Source organism: Rhagoletis zephyria, unplaced genomic scaffold (assembly GCF_001687245.7).
Source record: "Rhagoletis zephyria isolate East Lansing unplaced genomic scaffold, Rhagoletis_zephyria_1.1 Rzeph_scaffold_13107, whole genome shotgun sequence".
NCBI lineage: Eukaryota > Metazoa > Arthropoda > Insecta > Diptera > Tephritidae > Rhagoletis > Rhagoletis zephyria.
This window is the reverse complement of record NW_016170178.1, coordinates 891-16200: the sequence shown is the minus strand read 5'-3', so window position 1 is coordinate 16200 and position 15310 is coordinate 891. Positions and strand designations below refer to the sequence as shown.

Below are 15310 nucleotides of genomic sequence, written 5' to 3'. Positions count from 1 at the left end.
AGGCAGATTAGCGGGTGAAAACATGGTTGGAAAAAGTGAGTAATTTATATGACATTAGAATTGATTTCAGAACGCATGATCCACTTACACAAGGTCTGATAAGATGAATCAAAACAAAAAAGTTATTTTCTGGCTGCTGTATGTAATTTTGGCGCCATGTCAGGTCGGATCTGTATAATTGGTTCATAATCAAAACGTAGCAGAACAAAACCTTTACCGGAAACAAAATCTTTGCAGAACTAAGAACTGCCTATATGTAGTCAGAAAGACACAATAGTAATGGCATTTTCATAATATTATATAAATATTTGTTGCTAGAATTTTTGCTAAGTGGTTGCGCAAACTTCTTCCATTTGTGTTTTATTTAATCACACAGATGAAGGGAGCTGCATTTTCATGCCGTGTCCGTTCGCCAAAAAGTTATGAGAAGCTTTCAAATTGCAGAAGTACACTCAGAGGTTTGACATTACCTGGTGTCCTGAAACTCACTAATTCAACAATGTCCCACATTTGTTCAACAATGATCCCACATTTAATTATAATTTTTGTACATGTCGACGTTTAAAGTACAAAACCGCATATATTAGATTTGCTCACACAAGCTCTTGACTGAATCCTTATCCATTCGTCCTGAGATATACCAGCCAGAATGCGATTGCTTTATAAAAAAGAGAACCATTTTGAAATATGAGTGTTTTTACTCTCTAGAAAATTATTTATGCACCTCACATACGCGCTTTTTCACTATCTTGTTACGCGGTTTAGTACTTTAAACGACGTATGTATGTATCTTTCATTTGTGTTTGTCTATTAATCAACATTTTTATCCCTTACAGAAAAGGCCTATGCGCATCAGAGTATGTTTTGGTCTGACTTGGGTCCAGAAGTCGGTTACGAAGGCATCGGCCTTGTTGATGCTTCTTTGCCCACTGTTGGTGTTTTTGCACTACCAACACCAAATCCAGAAGGTCGCACCGATAATTTAGCTCAAACAGCCGGCGAGAGTGGCGGCAGTGGGGATACAGTAACTGTGAACACGGAAGCACCGGACGTTAAGTGTGATCCGAAAGATGCTGAAGATTATGGGCGTGGGGTTATTTTCTATATGAAAGATGAAAAGATAGTGGGTATTTTATTGTGGAACCTCTTCAATCGTATTGGTTTGGCGCGGACAATTATCAATCAGAATAAGAAATATGACGATTTAAATGAAGTTGCGAAACTCTTCGAAATCCATGCGTAGTTCCGAAAAAAGCGTAGATACAAATCTGTAATGTTTAATAATAATTTGGTTAGGTAAAAATGTTTGTTACCGTTAGTTGAATTACACGTGTAAATTTGCACTTGGGTTAGAACACGCGCCAACACTCAAGTCAATCGCATCCACTATAGAGCTAAAAATAATTTACGTCTGTTGCAATTAAAATTGATTATTATGCTCTGGTTGGGTGCCACTGCCACTGAGAAGAGGAGGAAGAAATTCTAATGCAGAGTCGGTATAATTTCACAAATTGTCTAGCATTTAAGCTTTATTTTAACAAAGCGGTAGCACGAAGTCTTAATTAAAACCAAATAAATACTTACAAAAACGACTATTATCCATTTTTAAATATATAAGATCACTATAATTTAATCCTTAAGATATTAACGGGAATTTTTTGAGTGCTTGAAAAAAAAAATTAAACGATACACAGTAAAATAAGAAATTTTAATTAATAAATTGTTAAGGACTATTTTTACTGTGCTGGTAAATTCTTGTCCGCCAACTAACTGTATTTTTGTACTGAAAATCGACAGGTTAAAAAGATCCTGAGTGACCTTAAATAGTAGTTGAGAATACATCCATAAATGTCCAATGCATTGCCCAACTCCAATCATCGAACCGATATCAGCATTGCAGTCTTTTGGCGAACACAACTAGCCCCTCAGGAAACATGCCCCAAGCTAGCTAGATCGGCGTGGTGGGCTTTATGATCTGGTGACTTAAAGGCCAATAGCTAAGTCAGCATCCGATTCGTTCATCAAGTCAGCGTGAAAGCGATGCTTACGTGTACCACCTAAATAAAGCCGCCATCATAGTTTGATGCCCAAAAACTTGGGCACGGAAAAATGTCGTGGGACATGGGCAGCGTCTATCTCCGGCTGAACAAAAGGCATCCTAAGGATGATAATCAAAACCAAGAGTAAACACTGCAAATGTCTGACGGTAGCTCTCGCAAGTATGGATTTGTATCTACGCATCCTCTGGGTAGCGACCAAACACCCGTTTGGGCGCGAGCTAAAGTGAGAAGGCGTAAAACCTCGTGGTTTGGGTCCCGCTCAATGGAAAAGAAAAGAAAACCTCAGATAAGATCCTCTACTTTTGATGACGACCACGGCAAAAGTATAAAGGGCTATCGGACTCTGATTGGATGGGAAAGCGGCCTCTGCCCGGCTGGTTGATGTCCTCGGGAAGACAAAGGCTGACATCACCGCCAACCAAGCAATGCGGGCTTGTTCGAGTTGCAATCACAACCGCAGTGTTGCGCGAATTATTAAAGTATCACATTCTGTGTGAATTTCTAGCAATGTATTATCAGTTGGGCAGTTGCAACAATGTTGCCATTTTTCATCAGTACGGCAGTAATGCCGCTTTTATTACGTGCCTCGAACAGGCCCTGCGTTACATTGTGCAAGGCAAGGTAAGCGTAGAGCCTTGCGACGTCTACTACAGCGGCCACGTAAAGGAGCGCGAATTCTGTTATGGATTTGTTATAAGAGAGAGACTGCTTCGCCGAGTACTGGCGTTCACCCTGTTGGACGAACGTCTAGCCACAATCCGCTTCAATTCTTCAGCTAGATTCTTCAATCGCCCTCATTGCGAGAGCCGTGTCGAATGCAAGTCGTTTTTCGAGAGTCGAATCGTATCTTAAGTTTCACGCCATTGCCTAAAATTTCCACTCGACTAGTGTATTAAAGTGGGAAAACTTGGCAGCACTGTATAGTTTACGACGATTTTCGTCGTTTACTTATTTCAGCACGGCTGTATACAATGCCAATATTGTCGAGTCGTACAATTGAGCCTAATTTACGACTTACGCAATGAGGCTGAATATCTCGCTCATCTGTGCGCTCAAAAAAACGAGAAACCAAATCGATCATTTTGTGATGGGCGGAAGGCACGCTTACAGTATTTAAGACGTACGTACACTGCGAGGGTCAAACATCGACTCGGACCACTATCTTGTTGCATCCACGACACGCACCTGTTCTGCAAAAAAGGTGCGCCCAAGGAAAGCTTAACGTAGAAATGCAGCAACCACAATAGACGGCCAATTTATTCGCCACTCGACTCTCAGACCTGCTCTCTGAGAGCACCCTTCAACAATCCGACATAAGCGGGCAGTGGAATCACATTTCCCGTTCATTAAGTACCGCCGCTGAAGAAATATTCGGATTTTAGCTTAGCCCAATCCACAGGAAAGGCGACCCCGCCGTACGCGCCAACTACCGCGGGATCAGTCTTCTAAGCATAGGTTACAAGGTCTTATCGGGTGTATTGTGTGAAATACTGAAGCCCACCGTCAACAAACTGATTGGGCCTTATCAGTGAGGCTTTAGAACTGACAAATCCACCATAGACCAGATATTTACGATACGGCAACTCATGGAAAAGACCCGCGAGAAGAGGGTCGACCCTCACCACCTATGTATTTGTCGACTGCAAAGCCGCTTTCGATAGTACTGAAACGTAAAATAAGGTTCAGCAATACCACCTGCTCCATCAAAATTGGGAAGCACTTCTCCAAGCCGTTTCGACACCAAGGACCTCTCCGAGCTGTTCAGACAAGGTTCATTGGCTCAGAAACGACTGGTGTGCTGTTTTGGACTCGACCAAAATCGCTAAGGAGGGTAAGTAATACAGTTATCCAGAAATTCGGTACTTAAGAATAGCAAATTCCGTTAAGTTTTTTAATCACCTTTCAAAGAAACAAAAATGTAGATTGGGTCTTTCATTATGAGGGTCACGATAGTTCCGTTCCTCAACTTTTCTGGAAAAAATTTTAATTTGCTTTGACAATACAAAACAGCGGTTGGTTTGACACTTTTTTTGACTAGCAAAAATTCTTCTGGTAAAATTTTGCAACTCAAGTCAGAATTCTGACAAGTAGAGAACCTCGTTTACTCCCTTATTTGTCCTCCCATTTGCCGGAGAATCGAGCACGGGAACACTTTCTGGTAAATTCTGGCAAGAACTTGCAACTTCTGGCAAGTTCGGAAACGTACCTGATATATGCCTTTGGTCAAGTAAAACGTAAAAAAAAACTCTCCAGGCGTTTCGGTCAGCAAACATTCAGCTGATGGATTCAAAGTCTAATCTAAGTCAAATGTCTAAAGTTCCGAGGCTAGTTGGTCTATCTATCTATTTCTAAAATAAAAGCGATAAGTAAGACATCGTAAGTTTCACAGGAGGATGTTTCTTCGTTTAGCTGAAGGTATTTCAAAATAAGAAAAGAATTTGAAAATTTTTCATGTTCCAATAGAAGTAGTAGAATACCTCTTCTCATAATTCGGATCCTTGGATTCTTGAAGTAATTTGTCACTGAGTTTTCTCGTTCTATGCCGTTTGTTTTGGAACACATCATTAGAACCAACATTTCCAGTTACCGTTTTGCATTCCTGCAGAGTAAATGACCACTGATTTCTCAAATCTTTAAGATCTTCCCATCAATGGCGGCATCTCTGGCTCGTCAATTTTGACTCCTGTTGTCAATTGCGATTAGAATTTTGAGGCAAAAAGAGGTCTTCAATATACCTTTCACATCTGGTCTTGTCTCGGCGGTCAGATCCAATATATCTATTGCTCCAAGGTATTTCCTTTGTAATTTTTTTTTCCTTTGTTTTAAAGCCTTTTCTCCTGCCCAAAAAAATCTCAACAAGTATTGAATAGTGAAATAAAAATGTGCAAGAATTCTTGTATGAAATAGGAGCAGGAAAACATGGAAAATGTTACTCATACGCCATATCGTATATAGCCGTAATAGTGTTCGCATGAGGCGATTTTTGAGGCAACTTTTAGTTGATTCAACTAATCGGTTCAAAATTATCTGGAACATCGCCTCATGCGAACACCGTATGAAAGTTAGAATTTTTTTCATTTCCAATGAAAACTAGTAGTAGGGTTACTTCCGTATTTCAAATGACTCCCAAATTCTCCTATTGGGGTCAAATTCTGTGGTGGATGTCTACCTCGGAACGACGCTTGCGACTGCTTGAAGTCATTTAATTTTTCATCTTCTTTATGATTGCTATCGTGTTTTTGCGATGTGGAAGCTCTTGACTGCGTTGAATGTGGTGTTTGTAGTAATGTGCTGAGTCGATACTTTTAAGAATTGATCGTTACTCGGTACCGAAACGTTTCGGGCTTCCAATAACAACGTATGTAGAACGAAAAATAAAAGCGGTTCAGAAGAGCCTAGCCCAGGGGTGGGCAAGGCCGAGGCCGAAAAAAAGCCAATTCTAAATGCTACAAAGAGCCACAAAACTTTTAATTTTAATAAAATTAAAAATAAAATTATGGGATTTCATTAAATTCTTGCTAACTGATCACGAGCAGTATATTTTTTTTAAGCAGAAGATTTCATCAGTCTACTCAAAGATGTCGAATATGATGAACCTGAAATTTAAAGCATAATCTCAAAAATGGGGTTTTTTGCATTCATTGGATATTTTAAATTCGAAATTTGTAGAAGTTAAGGGTGATACGCTAACCACAAACAAATTTTTTTGCAAAATCGGATGAGTAATTTAAAAGTAAATTTAGACCAAAATATTCCGCCCTATCACGAATTTCATGTGAACAAATATTCACAAAAAATATAAAGCAAAACAGTAATAATTTTTCCCAGTTTTTGTTTTGCATGTTAAGTTATGAGAATTATAAAAAGACTTTATTTGGAAAGAACATTCTTTAGAAATAGATTTTTAAAACGCAAGATTGGCATTCAAAATAAGAAAATGAAAAAATAACAACAAAATGCTCTCGTGATTTTTATTATAAAATAAAAAGAACAATTCCGACGAAGTCTCCTTTAACATTATACATTTTATATATTTTTAATAAAAAAGGTGCGAACCCCGTAAGTAAAAAAATTATCAAGCACTGTTAATGATTTTTGATTTGAAATATTATTAAATTGGTATAAATGTGGGAAAGAAAATACTCCAATTTATTGTTTTAATATTATCAGAGTGGCAAGACCGTGGAGAATACCCACAACTTATGAAACTTCAAAAAATTTTATTATCCGTCAAAAGTTGTTTATTGAAACTACCTTCTTTTTTATATCATGAGCGAGTGTTTTCTTTTTTTTTCAATGAACATACCATGATAAAAACATTACAAGGTAAATTCATTCTCTCAATTCGTCGGCCATGATTTTGTTCTGACGTTTGCCAACATTTTAAAATCATATAAAATTGAAAATAAAAAAATTAAATTGTTCACAATTGTTGTTGTTTGAGATTGAAAATGAGAATGTGTGTGTGAGTTTGAGTTTTGATTTTAAAATTATATTGTTGGCAAACGTCAGACTGCCTCTCAATGGTTTTACCTTGTTATGTTTTTATCATGGAACATACTTTTACTTTTATATTGAAGAAAATCACAGAACTCCTCTTGAGTTCAATTAATTTTTACTTTTGCATTTGTCAAAGTTTTTTAATTATTATTATTTTTTTTAATTTTATATCCTTCGCCGAGCCCCTGACATTCAGCCGGGCCCGAGTCAATTGACCGCGTTGACTCCCCTTCTCGACGGGCCTGCGAATACCGATCTATTCCGGTGGCTAAAATGACAAACTCCATTTAAGATTTCAATTAATTTTATTTATTTGTATATTTAATAATGTGTGTTGTATAAAACTAAAACTTAATTGCAATTAATGGTAAGTTATCATTTTATTTATTTTAATTTTTTTTTTCAATTACTACAATTAGCATTAAAGTAGAAAATAGCATAAAATTAATATGTATATGTAAATGTGCTAACACAAAGAAAATGGAAGCCAATGGATGAAGAAATATTTTCTTTTTGTTTAAATTGAATTTTAAAACAAAACAAAAGAAAAAATTAAAAGCTTTTAATTGTGGACACTTAAGCACTAATTATAATTATAGAGAAAAAATATACAATTAGCTTTTTACTGTTGTTCTGCTTTCTTATAATTTCTTCTTTTTCTACTAATTTAAAGCCAATTTTCAAGCAACGAAATGAACACGTGTGTTGTTGTATTACAAAAATGCATAGACGCCTATGTATGCTATTTATTTTTTTTTAACATTTTGCTTTTTTTTTCATTTTCTATCACATTTGTTTCTGCAAAAACTTTTCTTTTTCCTTTCTTTTGTAAACAAAACAAAATAATTATTTTTAATACATTTTCCGTTTTTGTGTTGTTTGTACATTTATGAATAATAATAATAATAATAAAATGTAGATAATAATAAAAAAAAAATTACTAACTGTTGTGTGCAAATGCGTGCGAGTTGGTGTACAGTTGGTTATGTGTGTGTGTGTTTGTGTGTGTGTGGAGTGTTGTATGCGTGCGCACATTTTGCTTAGTAGCATATTTTTAATAAAAAAGGAGCAAATAACTCATTTTACTGTTTTAATTTTTGTTAATAATTTCACTTCTGCTTTGTATGTATGTATGTGTGTTTTCTATTAGAATTGCAACAACTGGCAAATGTTTTTACTAACTTGCCTGCATTAAGATCTACGTTTGTTTTACATACTTCAACTATTGTCACTATTTTTAATTATTTTATTTAAATTTTTAAAACTACAAACAACAATAAAACGAATACAAATAATTTGTTTATAACGCTGACAGTGTGTGTGTTAATATGAGTGTTTGTGTGTGTTTTAAAACTCGGTTGATGCATGCTTTTGTATACATGTGTGTGTGTGTGTGTGTTTGTCGCCGTTGCTGAAACCTGTTCCGAGGCGTTATTGTAAAGCTTAAAAAGGGTCACTTAAAATTTAGACTACGAAAATATTTTTTGTTTTTTTTTTATATGTATACTGAAAGTATTTGCTTAAATACATACATACATATTTATTTATATTCTTGTTTTTTTTTTGCAAAATATAAAACTTGCATTTGCGTGAAAGAAACTTAATAATATGTATTAAAAATAATTTTCTTACTTAAAATATGCAGGCTAAGTTTAAAAGATATAGTACATCTCGTCTGTATTTAATTAAAAAAAAGCATTTATTTTTAAAATATAAAAATTGCAGTTGGCACATTTCATCCTTTGTTTGGATGTTTACGTAACAATACGAGCAACAAAAAATATAAAATTTATTTGTGTAGAATTTTCGGAAAATTGTTTAGTCGATGAGCAAAAATTGTTAAGGTGTTTTATACGAATATTTTTTTTTATCGCACTAAAATTGCCAAAACTGTGTAATTTTTACTGAATTCGTTAAACTAAATATATGCTTCCGTCGAGCTTTCCGAAATGAGCTTTCGAGCGTTTAAAACTGCAAAGCAAATTCAAGTAAAAATTAAACTTTCGCGACTGCTTTCGAAGGAATCTTTCAATCATAAAAGCTTTTTAATTGCGGTTAACTATATTTGTGTATATGAAAACGGGAATGGAGAAAAAGCTTTCTCTCCTTTTAACTGACTTGCGTTGATTTTTTCTATATGAGCATTTCACTTAACAGATTTTAACATAAAGACCTAATCAATGCTGTTAAATTAGGTGAAACTAGCTTTCATAAATATTTAAATTCTATATAAAACTTTAGTTTCTGGACCTTGGGTAAAAATAGCTTGCAGAAGTCGTTTAAACCTTCATAAAATTGCAACTGCCAAGATTTCACTGACGTAATTGTAGACGGCTAGGTGAATCTAGCTTTCATAAACACTTCAAGTGATTATAAAACTCTAGTTTCCGGTACGTCGCTCAGGCTTTGCTGTCACTTTTACATAAAAGGAGCTTGCATAAGCCATTGAAGCTTTCATAAGACTGTGACCGCCGAGCTTAGAAAATTCCAGATTTTGATCTTAGACTCTCAATGCTGCCAATAACTCTTAACTTCTACGCTTTCAGATGCCCGATGCATATTTGAAGCTTTTACGAGGCCTCCCATTCTCTCTTTGAAAGTTGCAGAGCAAATTAACTTTAATTCGCAGCATTACTCTCGATAACGTACCAAAAGTTTTAAAGCTGTTTTTGTAAGGTCGTCGAGCTTTTATGTAAGCTTTATTTACGATCATTTCGAATTTGGCCACTTTTCGGGTAAAAGCTCTCTTCGCTCCTTGGTCAGTACTGCTTTTTGAGGAGCTGGGATAACTGAATATAGTTTTACGTTAGTCTATATCCTAGCAGAAACTTTTTAAAGCTTTTAGTAATTTGTCGGGTTCTCGCCAGAATATTTTTTACTAAGCTTTTGAGTTAGTTTTACATACGAGTTTGTCGAAATTGACCATTTTAAAGCGCCATATGTAGAAGCTGGCGCTTTTCTAAGCTTTTAGACAATAAAAGCTCTCTCTAGTCATGTTTGTTTTGCATAGGTCACGTCCAAAATTTATCCTGTATGAGAAGATTTTGAAAGCTTTTTGTAATTTTGCTAGTTGTCGCGAGAGTGTTGTTTGCCAAGCTTTTGATTTAGTTTTACATACGAGTATATCGACATTTTCCACTTTCCAAAAATTTCATTTGAAGGAGTATTGGGTAAAAGCTCCCTTTCTTCCCTCTGGCCAATACTGATTTGTGTTGGAGCGGGCGCATACCCAATATAAAAGCTCTCTCTGGCCAATATTGCTTTACATCAGTCACGACCAAAATATAACCCGTAGCAGAAACTTTTTACAGCTTTTTCAAGATTTTACCTGAGAGCGCATAAATAATTTAAAAGCTTTCTGCGATCGTCGCAGCTTTAAATGCTTGCCGCTGCGTTGAATTATCTCCCTTTCTCTAACTTGGCTCATCATTTAAAATCATTTTCAAAACACTGTTTACAATCTTTGTTTACTAAAACTCAACAAAATTTCGAAAATTCCGCACTTTTGGTTCAACACAAAATACTACTTAAAATTAGTATATGTACACCGCTGTGTAAGCGTGCGTGTATGTGTTTTTTATCTAATAATAAAACAATTTTTTTCCGCTGGTCAGTGTGTGTCTGTGAGTGTTTAAAACTATTTGCAGTATTTTTAATTTAGTTTTGATGCATTACTAATGAGTATATTAGTGTTGAAATTTTTAAACAATGCATATGTATATATGCATGTACTTTCATACATATAAATATGCAACTTTATGCCTATAAACATTGAACTAATAATAATTTTCTTTTTTCTTGCTAAATGTATACAATATGTNATGTATGTATGCAACATACCTACATATATCTGTATGCAGTTATTATTTGCCTGTGTGCTTGCACACTTGAAATCACTATTTTTGATTTAGATTATTTTTCGAACATTTTCCTCAACTCCAAGAAACTCTGTCCATGTCAAATTTCTTTAAGTGCAACGAATGCTCTTTTCCCTCAGCCATGTTCGCGTTCACTTACTGCCGTTCACATACCGTAAAGCAATTTTAACTGAATTGTGTTTTCCTCTCTCTATCGCTCTCTCCGACAATGCTTGAGCCTAGATTTGGCACTGTTGCAAGAAAAAGTAGCTAAACTGAAGTATTCTTCTGTTTCACAGTTTTTAATAGGCACTGCAAACATTTCGTGTAGCTGCCTGCCTTTTGCCTTCGTATTTTCACGCCTCAGATCCTACTCTTCCTTCGTCTTGCTTTTATCCTTTGATTGTCCTGCGCTTTCAGTAACTCATATACTCCTCTTGCACCTGGCTCACCATCGTCTTACTTAGTAATATTGTCATATACTGTTAGCTACTTCAGCTCACTCCTTATTTGCGCAGATCGGTTGGCATTAGACTGCCGCCAGCAGCAGCGGCCGCGGCGTTAGCGGCGGACTCATCCTCATGACACTCATTATCCGTATGGTCCATAGGCGTATGTTGCTGCTGCTGCTGCTGCTGCTCAACACTGTTGTTGCAGTCTGAAGCGCTATTGGCTTGCTGCTGCTGCAGCTGTTGTTGTTGCTGTTGCAATTGCTCATGCGCTGACTGCTTGGCTGCATGTGTTTCATTATCATTGTTGTAGCGTATCAATTTAATTGTGGTAAGTCCGTCAGCATTGCGGATAAGTCTAGAGTGGAGGAGGAAGAGAGCGAGAATTCATTTAGTCTTGCTTGCATATTATTGCCACTTTAAGCGCATTGCATACTTACGGATAACAATCCTCTGCCGATGGACTTGAATAAGGCCGCTTTTCGCTACTGCTACCCGCCACACTAAGATCGGTTGGCTTTAGCTCATCGCTGTGATCGGGTGAGCGCGACTCGCTGCTGTTGTGTTCCACCTTGACTACGCCAAATTGAAATTTCTCGCTGGGCGTGTGTGGCATTGCAGGCGAATTGGGTGGTGCGCCCGCCGTATTCGACAAGTATTGGAAGGCCCCATTGATGGCGTGCATGAAGAGCGGCGATGTGGGTGGTGGCCCATAAGCAGCGGCGGCCGCAGCAGCTACCGCCGCTGGAAGACTCATATGCTGATTGGCGACACCACCACCATTACTGTGCGGATGGCTAAGGCTAAGGTTGTGGTTGTGGCTGTGATTGTTGCCGTTCAGGTTACCGGTGCCGTTGTTGCCATGCGACGCTGCTGTATGTCGCTGTGGTGATTGCTGATGCGGTAATGTCCAATTTGTGCTGCTCAAATTTGTACTGGGAGACTGATTGCTATTAGTGTTGTTATGGTTGGCATTACTGTTGTTGTTGTTGTTCGCAGACACGTTACCAGCGCCATTGCTGCCATTAGCGCCGCCTGCTGCTGTCGGGCCGCCATTGCCAGCAACGGTTTGGCGCAGCAGCGATATATTCTTAATATTTTTCAACTCGGTTGGATTGCGCAGAAATTGATAGCAGTGACGCTCACCTTGCACTTTGCGTAATATGTTGACGCGGTAGTAGTAGCGCAACGCGCGCGACATTTTATCGTAGTTCATCGAGAGATGATTCTTTTGTATGCCCCAAAGTTTGGCCAAACCAGCAGGATCGACGATTTTGAAGACGCCAGTGTCGCGACACTTCCACGCGATCAAGTCGCTGTACTTTTGATTGCGATCATTGAGCAATTGCTGCAAGAAGTCCCACAGCAAGCGACCATCTGGTGGAGAGAGGAGAAATTATTAGTAAGCAAAAAAATGTGACTTAAATCCCAATCTCTTCACTTACTTGTATTGGGTTCCGTTGTTTCCGGAAAGAATTCACGCTTCACAGGCTGCATGTAGCTGGGCGTCGTCGGCGCCGAGACCGAACCGCCAGCGCCCCCATTCTGCTGATACTTCTGCCCCATGGCCGCCTGCGCTGCTTGGCTCTGCGACCACGAATTCACAAAGCTATTGGTAATCTGCTGCGACAAACTCTGCGGCATGTCCTTTAGAATGGGTGTGGTCGGCGGACTGGCGCTATAGTGCGAGGCCACCACGGCTGCTGCGGCGCCACTCTTAGCCAAGCTATTGGCCGCTGCCAAGTCTGCATAACTGCCCTCTTCATCGGAATCGGACTGATTGCTGCTAGCGCCAGTACTGGCCGTCGTCGCATGGTGCGCAGAGTAGCCGTTGCCAGCGCTCATGGTTACCGAGATGGCGGGTGGCACAAGGTTGCCGCTTACGCTCATAGCGTTGCTATTGCTGGCACCCAACCCACCAGCGCCGCTATTGCTGCTTCCACTGCTGGTGCTACTACTGCTGCTGCTGCTTGTGCTCACCGAAGACGAAGAAGCGACGGCGGCGGCCGCGGCGGCAGCTGCTGCTGCTGCAGCCAAATTTTGTTCTTGACTTTGTGGCGGGCTGCTGGCTTGCGAATCCACCGATGGTGGCGGGCTGAGTGTGACCGAATTGGGCGCCATGAAGTGATGCATGTGCGCATTATGGAAGGGACTGTCTGGCGGCGCGCCGATGGGCGGCCAAGTTGGCGTCGGCGGATGGCTGTGCGGCGAAAGCGGGTAGCGGCTGGTAGGCGTGACGGGACTGTTGGGCAAGTGCCATTGCATCATGTGTGACTCGATGATGAGCATTTGCAATACGTTGTGCAGCACATCGCCTGCGCCCGGACAACGGTGACCGAAGTCGGCGCGTGTGAGTAGACAAAGCGCTTTGCCGTTCATTTGGAAGAGATCATGATCCACTTTGGGCAAGTCGAATTCGCGCTCGCAGAAACGCAAAAACACTGTGACATCTTCGCGACCCCACAAACGCGGATCGGATGGCAATGATGGCGGTAGTTGTGTCTTCAATTCGGCCAATTGGCTTGAGGGCGCCGGTGGGCAACGCCACAACATATCACTCCAGAGGCCGAGGGGCGGATTCAACGACAGCTGTACGGGAAGCATTTTCATTTTGAACCACCAGACGCGCGTGCTCGATTTTAATTGTTTGTGTTGACCAACGCCACACGGAAATACGACTGCTGTTGCTCTACTGGGTCGCTGGGTCGACCACAGACAGCACACAGCACACTGCTGCTAAACAAGTTGCGCGCAAGCTAGTTAGCAGTACGATGAACAAACGAGCGTACGAACTGAATCTGGAAAGAGCAGAGAGAGAGAGAAAAAAAGTTAGCAAGAAAAAATTATGAACATGAGATAAAGTTTACGAAATCGATATTCGAGACTACTGACTAACTGCGGCTATACAAAACCAAATCAAAAATAATAATAAAGAAAAAGTCGCGGAACTAACGGGGCGAAAGGGTGCAGCAGAAGCAGGCAGCAGGCAGCAATTCACTTGGTGTGTGGGTGTATTCGAATGCACACTTCCGCTTGGGAATTCGTTTGCGGCGTATTGAAGTCGAAAATCGACAACGAAATATGTAAATGCAAATCGTTTTGTGGTGATTTCGACATACACACGCACATTCGTACATACATAAAGAAACTCATAAAAAAAAGAAGACAAATAAACAAACACATCCGCTGACGACGTACCGCTGTTTCTTGCGGATGTGTATCCATACAGCTGTGCGCCGTACCCCCGCTAAAAACGGGTTGCAGCAAAACGCGCAACGCTGCGCCCAACCCACACACAGCATCTTCAGTGGCGCACAGCAACAGCAGCAGCAGCACCACCACATATTGAAGCTATGTATGTATGCGCAGCTGTAGGCTGTCTGAGACGTTGTTGCTTGGGTTCCGCACGGCGCGCGAGCTGTGGATGAGCTCGCAAAATGCGCAAAAGCACAACAATAATACAGTACAGCAAAGACGCAACAACGCAAAACACCTTTTACAGCGTTCGCGCCTCCAAAAGCAGCAATTTCTTGTTTATGAAAACTGTTTCGATATTTCTTGTTTTAATCGCGCAATATGTTAATTTTCGTTTCCAAAAAATTTCGCTGGTCGGTGATGAGTTGCGGTGCGGTGCGGCGGCGGTGAGGTGAGAAGACATACGTTCGCAATTGTAATGTGCCGGATGCGCGCACACAGGAAAGCAAGCTTAACGACAAGATTTGCTCGTGGCATAGTGGTATTATGCAGGTAAAAACGCGGATGGTATAAACATACTTAATTTAATAAACTGCTTCAGTGTACAGAGTCTACATAGCAAAGAAGACCAAAATGGTTTTATGAGCAGCTTTTTCAAGGCAGAAATGCACGCGGATGTTTTGCCGTTGCCTGCCGAGGGCGACCGCTGTTAGAGAAATTGTTTCCTAATTAAGATGTTGCTCGCGCCTGGGATCGAACCAAGGTCCTGCTGAGTAGTAGTACGTATCTCTAACCACTTGGTTATAGTGGCCGATATATCAGAACTCTTAAATTACTGGAAACGAATGGGTAAACTTGGCAATGTAGTAATTCGATTGGATATTCTATTTATGGTCGCCGCATAGAAACCTATTGAATAAAAACCTCATTGAGCCTCATAAAAAATATCATGAGTTTTGACTTTGTTAGAGTAATGAGGTTGCTGGACTGCGTCGTGAAGTGGTTTGGAACTTCGTATTTACTGAAAATCAACGTTCCTAGTTCTAACTTTAAGACCACCTGTCTACAAGGTAGCCAAGGGACCTAGATTTTTTTCTACGTTCAGCTAAATGTTCTCTCTTAGAGACGTCCAACGTATTAGTGTTCTACCACTACTAATAAAATGTTAAATATTTATGGACTAAGTTGAAGCGCGCCATCAGTAAATTCCGTAACTTAGAACCCACAAAGCCAACAGAGAAGGTGTTAA

General features: G+C 39.7%; 2 protein-coding genes across 4 annotated transcripts; one reads left to right on the top strand and one right to left on the bottom strand.

Moving 5' to 3' along the window:
- Positions 1–1766, top strand: LOC108377981 (putative apoptosis-inducing factor 1, mitochondrial). Of its 3 annotated transcripts, XM_017634283.1 has the most exons (3): positions 16–35; positions 445–446; positions 837–1766. In XM_017634283.1, exon 3 carries the CDS (start codon positions 860–862, stop codon positions 1241–1243), a length of 384 nt encoding a protein of 127 aa, XP_017489772.1. In that variant the 5' UTR covers positions 16–35; positions 445–446; positions 837–859; the 3' UTR covers positions 1244–1766. The 3 variants fall into 3 exon arrangements, with proteins under 3 accessions (XP_017489771.1, XP_017489770.1, XP_017489772.1); XM_017634282.1 differs by lacking the exon at positions 445–446 and having other exon boundaries at positions 1–39; XM_017634281.1 differs by lacking the exon at positions 445–446 and having other exon boundaries at positions 7–35.
- Positions 1767–10365: 8599 nt separating this feature from the next.
- aop (ETS variant transcription factor anterior open) lies at positions 10366–14619 on the bottom strand. Its single transcript, XM_017634284.1, has 4 exons — positions 13820–14619; positions 12312–13664; positions 11307–12243; positions 10366–11224 (listed from the first exon to the last, which is right to left on the bottom strand). Exons 2-4 carry the CDS (start codon positions 13474–13476, stop codon positions 10924–10926), a joined length of 2403 nt encoding a protein of 800 aa, XP_017489773.1. The 5' UTR covers positions 13477–13664; positions 13820–14619; the 3' UTR covers positions 10366–10923.
- Positions 14620–15310: the final 691 nt, after the last annotated feature.